At 36.2% G+C, this 16943-nt stretch overlaps 1 protein-coding gene across 2 annotated transcripts; it reads right to left on the bottom strand.

Moving 5' to 3' along the window:
• Positions 1 to 266: 266 nt before the first annotated feature.
• On the bottom strand, positions 267 to 16283 carry ric8a (RIC8 guanine nucleotide exchange factor A). 2 transcript variants are annotated; one of them, XM_051884847.1, is made up of 11 exons: positions 16033 to 16283; positions 12356 to 12403; positions 12068 to 12085; positions 7779 to 8405; positions 6218 to 6312; positions 5596 to 5746; positions 3464 to 3559; positions 3235 to 3379; positions 2797 to 2941; positions 1188 to 1307; positions 267 to 1098 (listed from the first exon to the last, which is right to left on the bottom strand). In XM_051884847.1, the coding sequence occupies exons 1-11, from the start codon at positions 16120 to 16122 to the stop codon at positions 963 to 965; spliced, it is 1671 nt and encodes a 556-aa protein (XP_051740807.1). In that variant the 5' UTR covers positions 16123 to 16283; the 3' UTR covers positions 267 to 962. The 2 variants fall into 2 exon arrangements, with proteins under 2 accessions (XP_051740807.1, XP_051740809.1); XM_051884849.1 differs by lacking the exon at positions 12068 to 12085 and having other exon boundaries at positions 16033 to 16281.
• Positions 16284 to 16943: the final 660 nt, after the last annotated feature.

Below are 16943 nucleotides of genomic sequence, written 5' to 3'. Positions count from 1 at the left end.
CAGCGGAGGATACAGAGAAGTGCCAACGGTTTCCCTATATATATATATATATATATATATATATATATATGTGTATGTATATTTTTATAGAATAAATATAATATTTTTATGTATAATATATAAGCATATTTATTGTATATTAAGATCAATTTTGATTTATATTTATAAATAATTTCATATAAATAACAATAATAATATTATAAAAATATCTATACAAATTTGAATCATCAATATTGGGTGTATAAAACATTTCAAATGAGACAATGACAAATTCAGCTCTTTTATTATCATCTCACAATAAATTTCTTTTAACACAACGTGATACAAATCATACAACATTCTCTTCAGTCTTTCATACGTAACTACACAGGCCACCAATAACAATATACAGCAATTCCACCCTTTACCACAAAGAACAAAAGAAAAGTTGATCACAGGAGGCTTTATATGCTCCTGCGTAAAACCAAAAACTGTTTTACCTCATAAAATATCAGCTTTAAAAATTTCCCTGCTCAGCTCAGCTCATCCTAAAACCAAATAAATAAATAAATAAATAAATATCAGTGTTCCATCACTGTCATCATCCAGTGTAACATTTTTTTGTTTGTTCTCAGACCACATTCTAAGTGAAAAATAATATCTGTGCTCCCGAGATGAATAATAAGTTGGAGTTCCATTAAATTAATTCTGTTATATTAATAAACTAGCGCTGTGCAAACAAACCATGTTTTCACTGTCATTGTCTGGAAAATATTAACAGGCCAACACAATAAACCTCAAATGAAATGAAACCACAATCACCAGATGTTTTCATTGGGAGTAAAAACCAAGCATTTAAATCCTAATGTGTCAAAAGATTCAATTCTTTAATATAGTTCATCATAAACTTTTGTATTAAAATTAAATAAGCAATCCTATCCGTCCTGTTAAAAGACTCAAGACTCATTCTCATTGAATTCAGATTAGTTTGTGTCGCTGTCACTGTCAGAATTATTGGACTCTCCGAACTGTTGACGGGCTAAATAATGAAGCTCTTGTGGTTCCAATGAAGTCATTTTACCATCAGCTCCAATTTTCATTGGCTGGATCACCTGCTCCCTGAAAGAAAAGCACGTTTGCAATTACTTACTGCTGACGTCATTCTATTTTGAAAACAAGTTTTGGGTTTTCTGACATCGCTTTATTACCTAGAGAGTTTGTCGAACATGTTGACCAGTTTCATGGCTTCGTATTCCTTCTGTTCTTCGGTCATTCCCTCCATTGGGTTGGGCTGCTCCTCCTCCACACGGCCAGTCACTGGATTGATACTGTACAACATAAAAAAACACAAATATTTTTTATTCTTTTAACTTACAGGTGGCCATTATGGTATCCGATAGGGGTGTAACGGTACAGGTTAATGTTCGGTGCAGGTTTGGCACAGCAGGGGGGAGAAAACTAAACATAAAATTGCTTTTCCCCCCTTTTTTTTATTAAACAGTGGTTTATTGAACAAATTGTGTCTCTGTCTTTAAAGAAATTCAGATATAATTAACATTTTCTATCTCAGCTAATGCTGTAATCTAATTATAAATTATTTTTCTATTCTAGTTCATTTTTAAAATATAATCATTTACACAGTTACTGTCATAACTTGTTTTCATGACAAATTTATTTAAACATACGTCAGATAATTAAGACATTACAAACAGGTAAAGTAAGTATAATGAATATATAAGCTAATAAAGTGCATATATTTAGTGAAATGCTCCCCTCTAGAGTTCATTTCTCTAGTGAACTAACATGCTGTGGACACTGAATGACTTGCCTGAGGTAGATGTAATGCTACATGAGATATTATTCTCAAGCTGTTTTATTAATGTCTTTCCGCGGTTGAAACACTGGTTGAGAGACATAAACATAACTATACATAGGCTGCGTTCCACTCCAATTTTAGACACGCACTCGCAAACCTCCCTAAGCACTTCCCCTCTGGGGAATCCCTGCCACCATTTTTAAGTGAGTTCCACTTCGTGAAGTTTATATGGACAGACCCTCGTCCCCTCGATTTTGACTTAGGGAGTGAGTCTACTTTGATGTACACTTCAAGCAGCTTTATATTCCACAATTCAACTTGATTGTGACGTCACAGCAGATCGCGCTTAACTGAAGTGTATGATATATTAATTATTTTGAGAATTAATCGCATAATAGTCTATAATATATTAATTACATTGAGATTCAATGGCATAATACTTGTAGCTACCTTATGTTCACAGTCAAAGTTTATACTATTGATATTTTGTTTCATTTGTGTAATTTTATTTTTCTCCAACAGCTCATATACCTATAGGATTTTATATATTTTCTACAACAACTTATAAGCACATAGAATGTTGCATAAAACAAATTCATAAGTACATAAGGGGTTTAAATAATAAATCAGCTCCATAGTGAATCAAGCGCTTAGTGTGTTTCATTTAAACCTTATGCCAGTAGTGGGCACTAGTGCAACATAAGCAATGACGCACATCCGAGTCCACGAGACGGAGAGAAGTTAGTGAGTGAAGGGCATAAAAATTTGGAGTGGAACGCAGCCATAGATCGTCTGTTCTTCTTCTTCTGCGCTGGTAGTTAGCAAACAGCATTGCATAACCACGTGCGCCCCCTTCTGGATTGGAGTGTGGATCACCTGTGACTGACTGTATTCGTCGTCTGACGGTATACACCGAACCGTGATGTCCGTACCGTAATGGTTCAGTACGAATACATGTACCGTTACACCCCTAGTATCCGACAATTGTGTTAATGACATACTGAGGTTTTGCCTCTCTGTACTCCTCAGTATCGCTGTCCTCATCTTCAGAGTAATGTCCAGGGTCTCGGCCGCCTCTCATCAGTCCCCGAGCGGCCAGCAGCCCCGCCGCGTTACCGTAACCCGTGTACTTGATAAACCTGGAAACTGATACACAGTGGATCTAATGACAATTATTTCTTTTTAACTTCTAAATAAATCCACATATTCACTACCGTTCAAATGTTTGGTGCCAGATTTCTTTCAGATTTTTAAAGAAATCAATATTTTTATTTAGCAAGGATGCATTAAATTGATCAAAAGTGACAGTAAAGACATTTATAATATTACACACAAAAAAAAGATCTTCTTTTGAACTTTCTCTTCATCAAAAAAATCTTGTAAATATTACATCAGGACCAAAAAAGACTACAAGTGTGATAATGTAGTATGTAACGTACCACTCTCCTTGCACAGTACAAACAGGAACTCAGCTGCACAGTGCTTCACGTCCGTGTCTATATGGGTCATTAGACGCACTAGCTTGTTCCGTAATGCGTTACCGACCTCAGGTCTGTTTTTGACATCTCGTAATGGGGGAAGCACCTGCATAGACACACAAACACACTCCTTCATGACCAAAATGAAAATATCTCAATATTTCACAATCAAGTCTTCATCCAATCTCACCTTCATTCGTAAAAACTTCCTGGTCTCTCTGTGGATGCGAGCGCTCTCCGTTAGTAGATTTAATGAGGGCAGCAGGGTTTCCTTCAGCTTGTTACCCTGGAAATACAACACCAACAGGTGGAGACGGTGAGGAGTTAAATTGTTTTACATTGGAGCTACAGCTGTGTCCTGGTCTAGAAATCCCTCAAAGATTTCCCATCGCACCCAGCACAAAAACAATAACAATAACAAACCAGCCTGCACAAACAGGTGTAGAGCAGCTCTCAGAAAAAAAAAAAAATAACAAAAATAACTTAATCGCAGGTGTTTCACCTCAACCTAAGCAGGTACGACACAGCAAAACGCTAGTCAAGTCAAGATAAATTTATTTGTATAGCGCTGTTCACAATACACACCGTTTCAAAGCAGCTTTACAGAATATCATGATGTTAATATTTATATTTAGCAGATTAGAACTGGGTGATAATATAGTTTACATTTTGTGACAATATAATCAATCAAGCAGTTGAGATTTTCCAAATAACACATATTACTTCATGTGCGTATACTGTATGTATCCAGGTAAGGTTGGATTATGGGTGTGATATATGACCAAAATCTTATATCATGATATGAATAATTTTATTTCACAATAATGATATATATCACAATATAATTAATTTTGTGATATCAAAATTGAATTGAAATGTCATAAATCTCATTACCAATTTCAAAATCACGAACTAATACTAGCCTAACATAATAATAATAAAAAAAAAAAAAACTCGAGCTCACTGAAGACATGTACACATTCAGTGATAAAATAGGAACAAAGAAAATAATTAAAAGCAATAGGACAAAAAACTACAATAGAACAAAGACACGAGTGACCTACCTGAAAACTTTAAGCACTAGAGATAAAAAACTACAATAGAACAAAGATGAAAATGAAATAGACCTACCTGAAAACTTCAAGCACTAGATAGGCCTATAGAAATAGGCTACTACATGTTGTATAAAGTAATCAAATGTACAAAAAACACTGCATAGTCTTCACTGTGTAAATTAAATATAAATTTATTCTTATTAAAGTTACAAAAGTGATTCAGTCAAGAGAAGTGAGATTGTTTGATTAACATTAATGGCACAAACGGCAGCAGGTTTATTAGGCTGCTGTCACTTTAAGACCGAATGCACTGATCTAATATACTGATACTCATGAGCTTTCTTTCTCAACTGTTTACATTCACTTAAGACATAAATGACTGTGTTTACAAAGATACTCACAAAGACAGGCATTTTGACCCAATAAGGCGCTAAAAAGAACTCAGTCCAGTACTCATGCGCTGTATGAGCGGCGGCTTCATGTGCGCACGTTTCAGGTGTGAGCGCTCTCTTAGACAGCGCTCGCATATACCGAAACGAGTTCTCTTTAGCTGATTATTGCACTTGAACGGTTTAAAATGACTTGCTTTTAAACCGCAAGGCTGAAAAACGAACAGACGTCATGTGAGCGTAACCGCGATAGAGACGAAATCTCTACCGGTTAATCGTGTCTACCGGTATATCGCCCACCCCTAGGTTATATACATAGTAGTTATATTTTAGTTGTATAATATGTTATTAATTATAAATACATGTTGTAAATGTAATTTATTATTTTATTATTTAATAATCAATTTATTAATATCATTATTTATTTTATAATAAATATTATTATTTCAAAGTTTTTTGTTTATGTTGGAAAATACTAACTAAATAAATAAAAATCAGATACATGAAAGGGAAAAAAAGGAAAAAGCAGAGTAAAATAATTAGTTTAATTAATTTGTTTATTCATTAAAAATATGTAATTACCATATAACTCATAAGATTTATATTTATATGTTTATAATTTATATATTTACAAGGACAGCCAGATAAAAACATGATGTTTAATATATAATTAAGTGGGATTTTGGACTAATGAGATTCCACTGTGGGCGGGGCTACCCACCAAATGACCAAGAAAATATCTTTATGTGAGAAAGAAAGAAGAAATGTGATTTCTCTCTTGATGCCTTATTTTTTCTCGTCTGCTGATGAACATTAAACTGCTTTTAATGTGTTTTAACCTTTTTAAAGATTAGTAATAAACTTGTTCAGGTGCTCACCCGGTCAAGTCTTTTCTCCATAAACTCCAGCAGCACCTTCACGGCGTCCATGTTGACGCCCATGTACTCGATAGAGCCCTGCTGGACTTTAGGCATCAGCAAGACGTCAAGACACGGAAGCGGCAGGTTCCCCAGCAGGTTCACCGTGTGGCTGTAATACAAATTCATATCAGATTTAGTTTCCTTTTACAAATCGACTAATTAGTTGAAACTGAGGTCCCTGTGGATCTGCTCTAATTTGTTACCAATCTTTACTAATCAGAGCAAGACACACGTTCGAGTATCTGTGCCAGTGTGTCACTGTGTCAAACAACTTTACTTGATTCAGTTTTGTTTTAATGAATTATTCAGAACCTGTATCATTGCTACCTTTCTGCATCCTGGTAAATCCTATGTTATGTGGATAAAATGTCAATTTTTGGACATTTTTTGGTCCCAATGAGGAAAACATCTTATAAATCATACAGAATCATGTTTTTTAAATGTAAAAATGCTGAAAGTTTTCTGTTGTGTTTATGCGTAGGGTATAGAATACACAGTTTGTACAGTATAAAAATCATTATGTCTATGGAAATTCCCCATAAACCATGGAAACTCAACAAGTGTGTGTGTGCAGGCGCACCTGTGCATCTCCTCCGTGCGCTCCTCTCCCTCTGAGGTGCTCATGATGCAGTGTCTCAGTATGGCACCCAGGTGTCTGTAAGTGGCTGCTTCTTCCTGCATCCCACACACACACACACACACACACACACACACCAGCACAACGCAAGTCCCATGAAACCGCATTAGATCTGCTTCACTAATTAAACACTGTTATTTACACTGAGAGAACAGATCTAATTGCTGCGGGTGTGTAATGCTTATTCAGCAAGATGTGAGAATGAAAATGACATTCCCATGTGAGATTATAAGAAAATTAGAAAATTAAAAATAACTTATTTTCCTATAACAATATTAAGAGGCAAGCATCATAAAATAACCTTTAATCTGCAGCAAGGAATACACAATATAGCCTATCAGTATTTGTTTGTTTTTTTAAATTATCACATCAGTCTCAATTGGCCGATAATAGAAACGAGTGTTGCCAAGTCCACAGTTATCCTGCCGAATTGGGATACTTTAACGCTGTTGCCGCGGGTTGTTTTTCATGTCCGCGGGTTGAAGCGACCCCAAATAACCCCAAATTAACCCCTGAAATGCAAATTTTACCAGGGGAACCCTGCCAAAAATGCAAATTTTACCAGGGGAACCCCGATAAAAAAATGCAAATTTTACCCCCGGAATCCGATTTTTATCAGGGGAGCCCCCTGAAACGTGATTGGGCTAGTTTTGAGTAGCAATCGGGTGGGTTTTGTTGTGAAAACCTGGCAACCCTGATAGAAACATGCAGCAAAACTGTTTTGCAATTTAGCATATTAGAATGATTTTTGAAGGATCATGTGACATTGAAGACTGGAGTAATGATGCTGAAAATTCAGCTTTGCATCACAGGAATAAATTACATTTCAAAATATATTAAAACCGAAAACAGTTATTTTAAATTTTAATAATATTTCACAATAAGTAATATCAGTACTATAATATAAGCAATATTTTTACTGTCTTTTTGATCAAATAAATGCAACCTTGGTGACAGACTGCAAAATTTTAAATGGTAATGTACATGTTATGTATTTTGAAAAATTTTATAGTATATTTTATTATATTAATTTCTGCATTGTGTTCCATTATTTTCATGAGAATATCTTCAAATATCCTGATTTATACTGTCTCTTTTGTATTTTAAATAATCCCAGTAGTTTAGGGACACCATAATTGGCTACACGTCACACCAGTAGAACTGTAATACATAAGTAATGCAAAGCTTTTAATAATAATTTAATTCATTTTTACTGTATTGACATAAAATGTGAAAAATTAAGGAAGTGTTGTCTTTAATGCAACATATATATATATATATATATATATATATATATATATATATTCTTTCTTTTGACTTTGGTCTGAAATATGGCTGAACAAGTTCTTTACAGGTTTCATGAGAGTCACCCACTGAAATTGACAAAAGTTTCTATTGCTGCATATAATCAGGGCACTAAAATTTCGGAAACAGCAGCATTGTCACAGTTTGAATACATAATGTTGCCTGACATGACTAAATGTAACAGCAAACACAGTCTCACCTCGTCCACCTTGCGGCGGTTGGAATCAAAGGTGACATTAAAGAGGATCTTCAGGATCTCCATGGCTCGCTCCGTCTCCTGCCTCCCCAGCGGGGGCAGCTCTGAGCAGCCGTCAAAGCCCGCACGGGCCACCTCGTACATGTCAGGCCAGCAGAGGCCGAGCGTGGCGTCCAGAGCCTCCGACAACAGACTGACACCCCTCAGCTCGCGTGCCAGCTGGGCTCTCACATCCACTCTCAGGGCGGTGATCAAAAACGTGAGGCGCAGGTCGAAGAATCGCACGTCGTGGTTCCACTGAGGCTCACGGCACTGCTTAAGCCTCTCGGCCAATCCCATGATAAGCTGGAGCTCCGCCCCCGCCTCCTGAGCCGCCTCGCTGTTGAACACGATGTTGCACAAGCACTTCAGGGCCTCCACGATCACCTCCAGGTCCGGGATCTCAGGCGTGACGCCCTCGCCCTGCCCGAGGCCGGCATGTCGGATCAGGATCTGCATGGCGTGGCGGGTCACGAAGGGAGCCAGGCTCTTCTTGTCACGGGACAGGATGCGGATGGTTTCCAGGCAGGCCAGCTGACAGGACGGTTGGAGGTCTCTCTCCAGGAAGCCCAACACTAACTCACCCAGACGCTGAGAGACGAGAGAGAGAGAGATATGGTGAACAGCAGCAATTATCTACACCATCACCTTATGGGCCAGCGGTTCTCAACTGGTTTTGCTTTAAAACCCAGAATCAAAATTGTTTAACCAAATTTTTTTACTACTTAAAAATGACTTTTTAAAAATAAAATATAAAGAATATAACAATATAAAAACTATGACATAAATTACAAAAATTTATATATAAAAAAAATACTAAACATACATTACAGTTTGCTCAGTATGCTCATCAAATTTTTTTTCCCATTTATTTGATCCAGTAAAAATTGTGAAATATTATTACAATTTAAAATATTTGATTTCTATTTTAATACATTTTGAAAATGTAATTTATTCTTGAGATGGTAAAGCTGAATTTTCAGCATCATTACTCCAGTCTTCAGTGTCACATGATCCTTCAGAAATCATTCTAATATGCTGATTTATTATTATTATCAATGTTGAAAACGGTCATGCTGCTGAATATTTTTTGTGGAAACTATGATACATTTTTTTCAGGATTCTTTGATGAATAGAAAGTTCAAAAGAACAGCATTTTATTTGAAATAGAAATCTTTTGTAGCATTATAAATATCTTTACTGTCACTTTTGGTCAATTGAATGCATGTTTGCTGAATAAAAGTATTAATTTATTTTAAAAAAAACCTTACTGACTCCACATGTTTGAACGGTAGTGTATATATTTTAAATTTAATTTTAAAATTTTATTAAATTATAATTTACAACTTTAAAAGATACAAAATATATTAAAAATAAAACATATTAAAAATATACAATATATAAAAATATATTACATATAAATAGATTAATTAAAAAATCCATTCAAATTAAATACCTGCAACCCTATCAGAACAGACCCATGAGCCATTTTTGTGTCACACCCCACCAGTTGAGAAACACTGTTACAGAAAATCTCATGGTTATTTTCATGCGATTCAATGTGGTTAAAAACTTTCAGCTTTGAATTCATGTTTCAAATTAGCAATATAACATCATGTTTTTTCCCGCCCTTCCCGGGCTACTAGAGTGGTGCAGGGATGCTGTCAAAACTCGGAAGACTAATTCGCCAGTGTTTCCCTCGAGAATTTCCTATGGGATTTTATAATGAGGTTTTAATTTTTTTAGTAAAATAAGATCTATGGTAAACATAGCTTGACAATATTCGGCTGTTTTGCTCTACAATGTAAATTACACACACCCATATCGAAAATGTTCTCATCTAGTTACTTATTAGACATACATTTTTTTTAAATTAACATAACAGCTTCAAAATGTGTGTTTTCGTGACCTTATTTTATTCATACACTGAAAAACCCCATTATAAAAACCTATAGTAAATTCTCAAGGGAACCAGTGGTGAATTAGTCCTCTTGGGTTTTGACGTCATCCCTGCACCACTCTATTTAGGTCTCTGAGAGGTATCATTCATTATTGTTACAGTGGACAGCTCGCTATATATAAGGGCGGATGACTGACAACTCCTCAAATTCTCCCTGACTGTGCTTCACTTCCAAGACCTCCGACTGTCTCACTGTAGAGTTTAGTTACCAAATTGGAGTCCAACTGTGACACGTCCTTACATAACCCAGTTAAGCAATAAACAAAACCGGATCTGATCATCTGTTTGAAACCCGTCTGTGACACCACCACACACAGTGATAACCAAATATAGAAGCATTATGGTGTTATAGTCTATAATACAGGTTTTTAAACTGGGGTCCACAGAAAATTTCAGAGGAAAAAAAACCCTTTGGACCAATTTTATTGTATAAGTGCTAAAGAAACAAATATTTACCAGGTAACATTTGAATTCTATTGGATTTATTTAATTTAATGAAATGCTAATTATTTAATTTTTTATTAATTTTTTTTTACAAGGGGATCATCATGTTTGGAGGCATCTTATGGTTTGAAAACCACTGGTTTATACATCTCAAATGAAAATGTAATTTTTTTGCAGTTGTGCTTTTTGTAAAGCATTACATTGGATGGGACTGCTGTAAAACAATGATTAAAATGACAGGAGTCAGCCTTTATGTCAGAGACCAGAGTCAAAAACAGCAATGAAGGGTACTGCATGTCAGTTCATATTTGAGACAAAAGCAAAAACGAGGCCAGCAAAAGTGCAGTTTGGGAACAGGATGACTAGAGTGACCACAGAACTGAACACTAAAAATAATGGTAACACCTCACAATAAGGATCCATTTTTAACATTAATTAACAAACTAACAATAAAAAAAATATTTTTGCATTAACCTTGCATTAACACTAAAAATGAAAAATAATAAAAAGTAGTAATAGTCAAATTTGCACCAAAAAATCTCTTTTTAAAAGCTATCATATTTTTGCATGAATATATGACTAACATTTTATTGTCATTAAAGGGTTAGTTCACCCAAAAATAAAAATAATGTCATTAATTACTCACCCTCGATATGGGTCTTTTAATGGCCAATGTCAGGACCAGTGGTTCTCAACTGACGGGTCACAACCCGAATATGGGTCACAGGTCTGTTCAGAATAAAATCAATGCTTAAAGGGTTAGTTCACCCAAAAATGAAAATAATGTCATTTATTACTCACCCTCATGGCGTTCCACACCCGGAAGACCTTCGTTCATCTTCAGAACACAAATTAAGATATTTTTGTTGAAATCCGATGGCTCAGTGAGGCCTGCATTGCCAGCAATGACATTTCAGTAGAGTGGTACAATATTAATATTATAAAGCGACGAGAATATTTTTGGTGCGCCAAAAAAACAATGAATCGTTATGAATCTTTTGTGGTTCGGAGCGCCAAAGTCACGTGCTTTCAGCAGTTTGGTGGTTTGACACGCGATCCGAATCATGATTCGACACAAAAGATTCATAACGGTCCGAAGCTTCATGAAGCAGTGTTTTGAAATCGGCCATCACTATATAAGTCATTATTTTGTTTTTTTGGCGCACCAAAAATATCCTCGTCGCTTTATAATAATAATATTGAACCGCTGTACTCACATGAACTGATTTAAATATGTTTTTAGTACATTAATGGATCTTGAGAGAGGAAATGTCATTGCTGGTTATGCAGATCTCACTGAGCCATCGGATTTCAACAAAAATATCTTAATTTGTGTTCCGAAGATGAACGAAGGTCTTCCGGGTGTGGAACGCCATGAGGGTGAGTAATAAATTACATTATTTTCATTTTTGGGTGAACTAACCCTTTAAGCATTGATTTTATTCTGAACAGACCTGTGACCCATATTCGGGTTGTGACCTGTCAGTTGAGAACCACTGGTCCTGACATTGGCCATTAAAAGACCCATATCGATCGACCATGTGCAGAAATGGGAAAATATTACTGGTGTAGACAATAAAAAAGAAACGGGACAGCATACAGATTTAATTTCTGAACCACATTGATTCCCATGAAACATTCTCCAACCATCTCAACACAGTGTCATGTTACAAAATCCCAAAGTGTATTTCTTTATATTTTTGGAATGTTCCCATCATGTGAAATTATAAAACCTTCTTTGTTATACAGTAAATTCAAACCACCAGATTAATATAGCATTAGCCAATCAGGAAAGAGAAATAGGCTTTGGGTTCTATGCTACGTCCAAAACAATGAGCTACCCATATACCTCTTTCAAATGTCCATCCTATCACAAAAGGCAAGCAAAAAAAGTGCACATAAAGTCAAAGCAAGGACATATCACAACAGCAGTACTTTAAGATATGATTCATTTAATATAATATGATATAAGCACAAATGCTTTTTATATTTATTGCAAATCAATGAAGACATTTGGCAATGCAATATTACTGAATACGTTTTAATGTATCTAAAATGTCTAGACAAAGCATTAAAAAGCTTGTTCTTCAGGGTTGAATTGCTGACCGTTTGCATAATGATGTCGGGTATGGCTTACCTCTCTGTCTTCCTCTTCCCCAGGGGTAAACAAAAAGCACTGTGATTTCTAAAAGAGAGAAAAAAATCATTCAGAAAACTGAAATACAAATACATACATTTATGCATGAATACAAAAGATACTTTAAGTTGCACCTAATAAACGTTTGCCAACAAATTGAAGGGGCTATTATATAAGAATTTTCATGTATTAATCACTTTTTTTTTCTTGCCAATGGGTGAACAGCTTGTAACGAAACTTAAAAACAAGACCTTCCCCGACTACCTAGGTTGCCTATGAAAGGCTGTAGACTGATTTTTATGTTAAAGCTGAAGTCCGTAACTTTTGGCGCTCTAGTGGTTAATAAACACCGTATTTACCGTTCAGGGTAAGACAAATACACGGTTTGGAAAATGGATTCATGATGTAGCCTACTTGCTCATTATATAATTTTTGTAAATTTTGAACACATAGCAGCTTTAAGGACTCTGGTCATTTTTGCCTGGAAAATTAAAAGCATGTGAAGTTTACGCGCACTCCCGAGAGCCTCTCTTCGTTCTTTGACACATGAAAAGAATGCTAATACAATTTTCAGGATAATGCCGAAAGAGCCATTCTATACTGTAATGTCCATGTGTCATCAAAGAAAAGGGATTAATTCAAACTATAGTCTCACATAGCCAGATATAGTCTTAAATATACTTTATCCTCATTTTAATTACCTCATCTGTCGACATGATGCTGGTGAATTGCAGAGCTCGTGCAAACATATCAGATACTTCTTTAACTGCTGCTTTCTCACCACTGTCATTTTTGTTGTGTGTTTATTTTGTTGTTGAGAGGAAAGCATGCAGCACATATTTACATATCTAAAGTGTGGACGGCATCGGGATGTCCCTTAACAGCATATCGCTGCAAAAGTATAAAGAAGAATCCCGCAAAAAACGATAAAGAACTTCGCCGTGTACATTACGTGTGCATGAGCACCAGCACGAGCAGTAATGGTGCGTTCACACCAGATGCGAATGAAGCGTTAAGCGTGAGTGATTTACATGTTAAGTCAATGCAAAGACGTGAATAGAGATCCTGCGGTGCGATTCACGCAAATGAGGTGGCGTGAATGAGGCGGCGCGAATTGAGCAGTTCAGGCGTTTGACACGCGTAACGCGTGATTCACGCGAGTTGAAAAATCTGAACTTTGGCGAATATTCGCGCCGCGGTAACCAATCAGGAGCTTGCTCTAGTAGTGACGTGATTACGTCATCAAATTACAAAATCATTGTCGTTGTACGATACATCTTTGTACTTTTATAGAAACAGGAATAAAAAGGATCTTGCTTGAAAGTGAGAAAGTGAGTGAGAAGGTCGGACAATCTGGTAAGTTGTAAAAAACGCTCTTTACTCAATTTGAGATATATATACATATTGAGACTACAAGCTAGCTAAATCCGGCAAATTGAGCTTATTCGCCATATTATACAACTACTTTCCTGCTGATGAGCTGATGTGTTTATTCAGAGGAAGTGTGCAGAAACGAGACTGGAGCTGCCTGGCAGAAGCCCCTCTCATGACGTGAATTTGCATCTGTTGTGAAGTGAATTTCACATGTGAATGAAGCGAATTTCATGCGCGAATGAGGTGAGTAAACTCAAAATGTTCAAGCATCCAACTACGCACGAATAGAGCGATTTATTCGCGCAAGTCGCGTCTGGTGTGAATGCCCCATGCGGCGCGATTTGTGCGAATGAGGCGGCACGAATTGAGCGTTTCGGGCGTTTGACGCACTTAACGCGTGATTCGCGCGAGTTGAAAAATCTGAACTTTGGCGATATTCGCGCCGCGTTAACCAATCAGGAGCTTGCTCTAGTATTGATGTGATTACGACGTAGCGAGCGGAGGCAGAAATCCGAAACAGCAATGGAGGACAAAATCATCGTTGCTGTATGTGGATACCCGGAGCTGTACGATACATCTTCGTACTTTTATAGAAACAGGAATAAAAAGGATCTTGCTTGGAAGAAAGTGAGTGACAAAAAACGTTCTTTACTCAATTTGAGCTATATATATACATATTGAGACTACAAGCTAGCTAAAGCCGGCAAATTGAGCTTATTCGCCTGATGCGAATTCGCGTCTGTTGTGAAGTGAATTTCACGCGCGAATGAAGCGAGTAAACTCAAAATGTTCAAGCGTCCAACTACGTGCGAATAACGTGATTTATTCGCGCAAGTCGCGTCTGGTGTGAACGCCCCATAAGTCGCTGGCTGCAGTTCCCTAAACGCCCACAGGTGTCGCTAATAACAAGGGTTCCACATATAGCCCCTTTAAATAACTATCCAACCAAGTGGCATTTATTTGTTTATTTATTTGCAATACAATGTTTCTTTTGTTTTGTTTTTAATTAAAACATAATTCTGCTAGAACACCTGTGAGAATTTGTTGTTTAACATACATCAACAAAAATTATTTTAGGCCTAGTTAGTTAAAATTAACTGGAAGTTTGATACTTTTAATGCAATGAAACTAAATCTGACTTAATGTGCAAAAAATGACAATTTTTTGGGTTCACTACTGTATTTGTCATTCAGTTGAAAAAACGAAGAAAATAGATCTGATTGCAGAGCCAATAACAAAAAAACAACATTCTTGTACAGGCTGTAAATTAAATGATAATAATATTAACTCGTAACCTCTTAATATGTATCACTGTCACATCAATTCTGTCCTAAAGTACGATTAGAGCGCTTAACTGCATGAACCTCTGTGATACCGGCTCACGAAGCATCAGGATCAGCCTAAGAAATCTATTTGTGTTGCTCGAGTGCTAATCCAGCCAACGTCACACAAAGTTCTTCAACTCATATGACTTTTTAGGTAAGACTGATTTAAATTTTACCTACAAACCCATTTCCTATGTGAATCATTTAAGAATTCAAAGGCCTCTTATGTGTTTTTTTGAATCCTTTTGTTATGATTCTAGGTACAAGATTAAAAAAAAAAAAAAAAAAAAAAAAAGTACCAAATAAGTGTACTTGACAGATTTAGTTAATATTTGGGAATCAAATTGGTTAATACTTATAATAATTATGAGAATGTATTGCTAGAAAGGAATGTTTTTAAGAGGGGTTGAGGGAAGGTCCGCATCCCTGTTGACAGTATGAGTCTGACCACAACATCAGAGCCCATCAGCTTCATTTCAAGCTGTTTTACTGTTGTAAAGAATTATATAATTGCATTCTTAATGCCTGTCAGGACAAAAACATAACTGAAAACATGAACAAATCCATTTATTGACCTCATATGGTACTTATTTGAATATGATATTCCTCTATTTTTATATTCTATTCTCCAGATAAACATCTATAAAAATGAATGACGCTCATTTTATTTCCGTTACTAGTACAGTTATTAGGATATGCATTTGCATTTATTATAACATCCCCATTCCCCACAAAACATAATGACCATGGAAGCTCCTTGTCGATGCTGTTTTCATGCAATATTTACACAACTGAGCATCTATCATTGTATCAACCTAAATGTCACAGCGCTGCAAACTCTCTCTCTCTCTCTCTTTCTATATATATTTTTATTTGTATTAACACTTTCCCTAGGCACAAAACAGACACTTTATTCTAGAACATAGATATGCATCATCTTATAACAGTCCTGATTTACATGTATCCTATCTGATGTACCTCTTTATTATAGGTCTGTAAAGCTGTCAGTGCGGCGTCCTGGTCGCCCGTTTCCATCTTCTCTATGATGGCATTTAAGTCCATTTTCATCGCTGTTCCGCCCTTCAGCTTTCAGGAAGAGCCAAAAATCATGTAAACACAATCAGCTTCAATCCTTCAGCTTTATCCGAGCGATCCAGAAGCTCCTGGATGATGCGATTAGAGGAAGATTGCGAAAATCACTGCAGAGAATCATGGGGTTTGTAGTGAAGCCTTCCATACAGACAAGACCCGTATTGTTTGTTGTGGTTGGCGCGGCTGTATGAACGACGTCTTAGGGGTCCAATCACATACCGCGTGTAAGAGCTCCACCAGCCAATCATGTTGCAGGAGGCGGGACTTGGTGCGGAGGGTGACAGGGATATGTAGTCCAGAAAGACAATTTAAAATTGGTCAAAAACTATCGGAATAAATAAATAAATAAATAAATTAATTTACATTGAGATTTAAAGACAGCAGCGGCTAAACATGGGTTACGTTAAATTTACAGTAAAAATCTTTTGATGTAAGTGAAATATGTGATTTATGTGTTAGCTACATGACAACGCAATGCGTTACAGATGCTGAAACCAAAAGTGGACTTCTTCGTTTCCTTTGAATTCCATTTGCATGTTTACATTTATTTTTAAGGCACTTAGCCTACGTAACAACTTCTTATCTAAAGTGTTTTACCAAAGGGAAGTGTTTTGTTGAAACGATTGCAGATAAATCACGACAGCTAATCTATTGTCTTTGTTTTCTTGAATAGTTTGAGTAAACTATCTATGCCTGAACAAGATAAATTTAGCACCTTAACCTTCAAAACTTGGTAGGACATATTAACATATTTAACACAAAAGGAAAATAAAAGGAAATATGGAAAAGGGTTACAT

This window comes from Ctenopharyngodon idella, chromosome 24, assembly GCF_019924925.1.
Source record: "Ctenopharyngodon idella isolate HZGC_01 chromosome 24, HZGC01, whole genome shotgun sequence".
NCBI classification, from domain to species: domain Eukaryota; kingdom Metazoa; phylum Chordata; class Actinopteri; order Cypriniformes; family Xenocyprididae; genus Ctenopharyngodon; species Ctenopharyngodon idella.
This window is presented reverse-complemented; position numbering and strand designations above follow the sequence as displayed.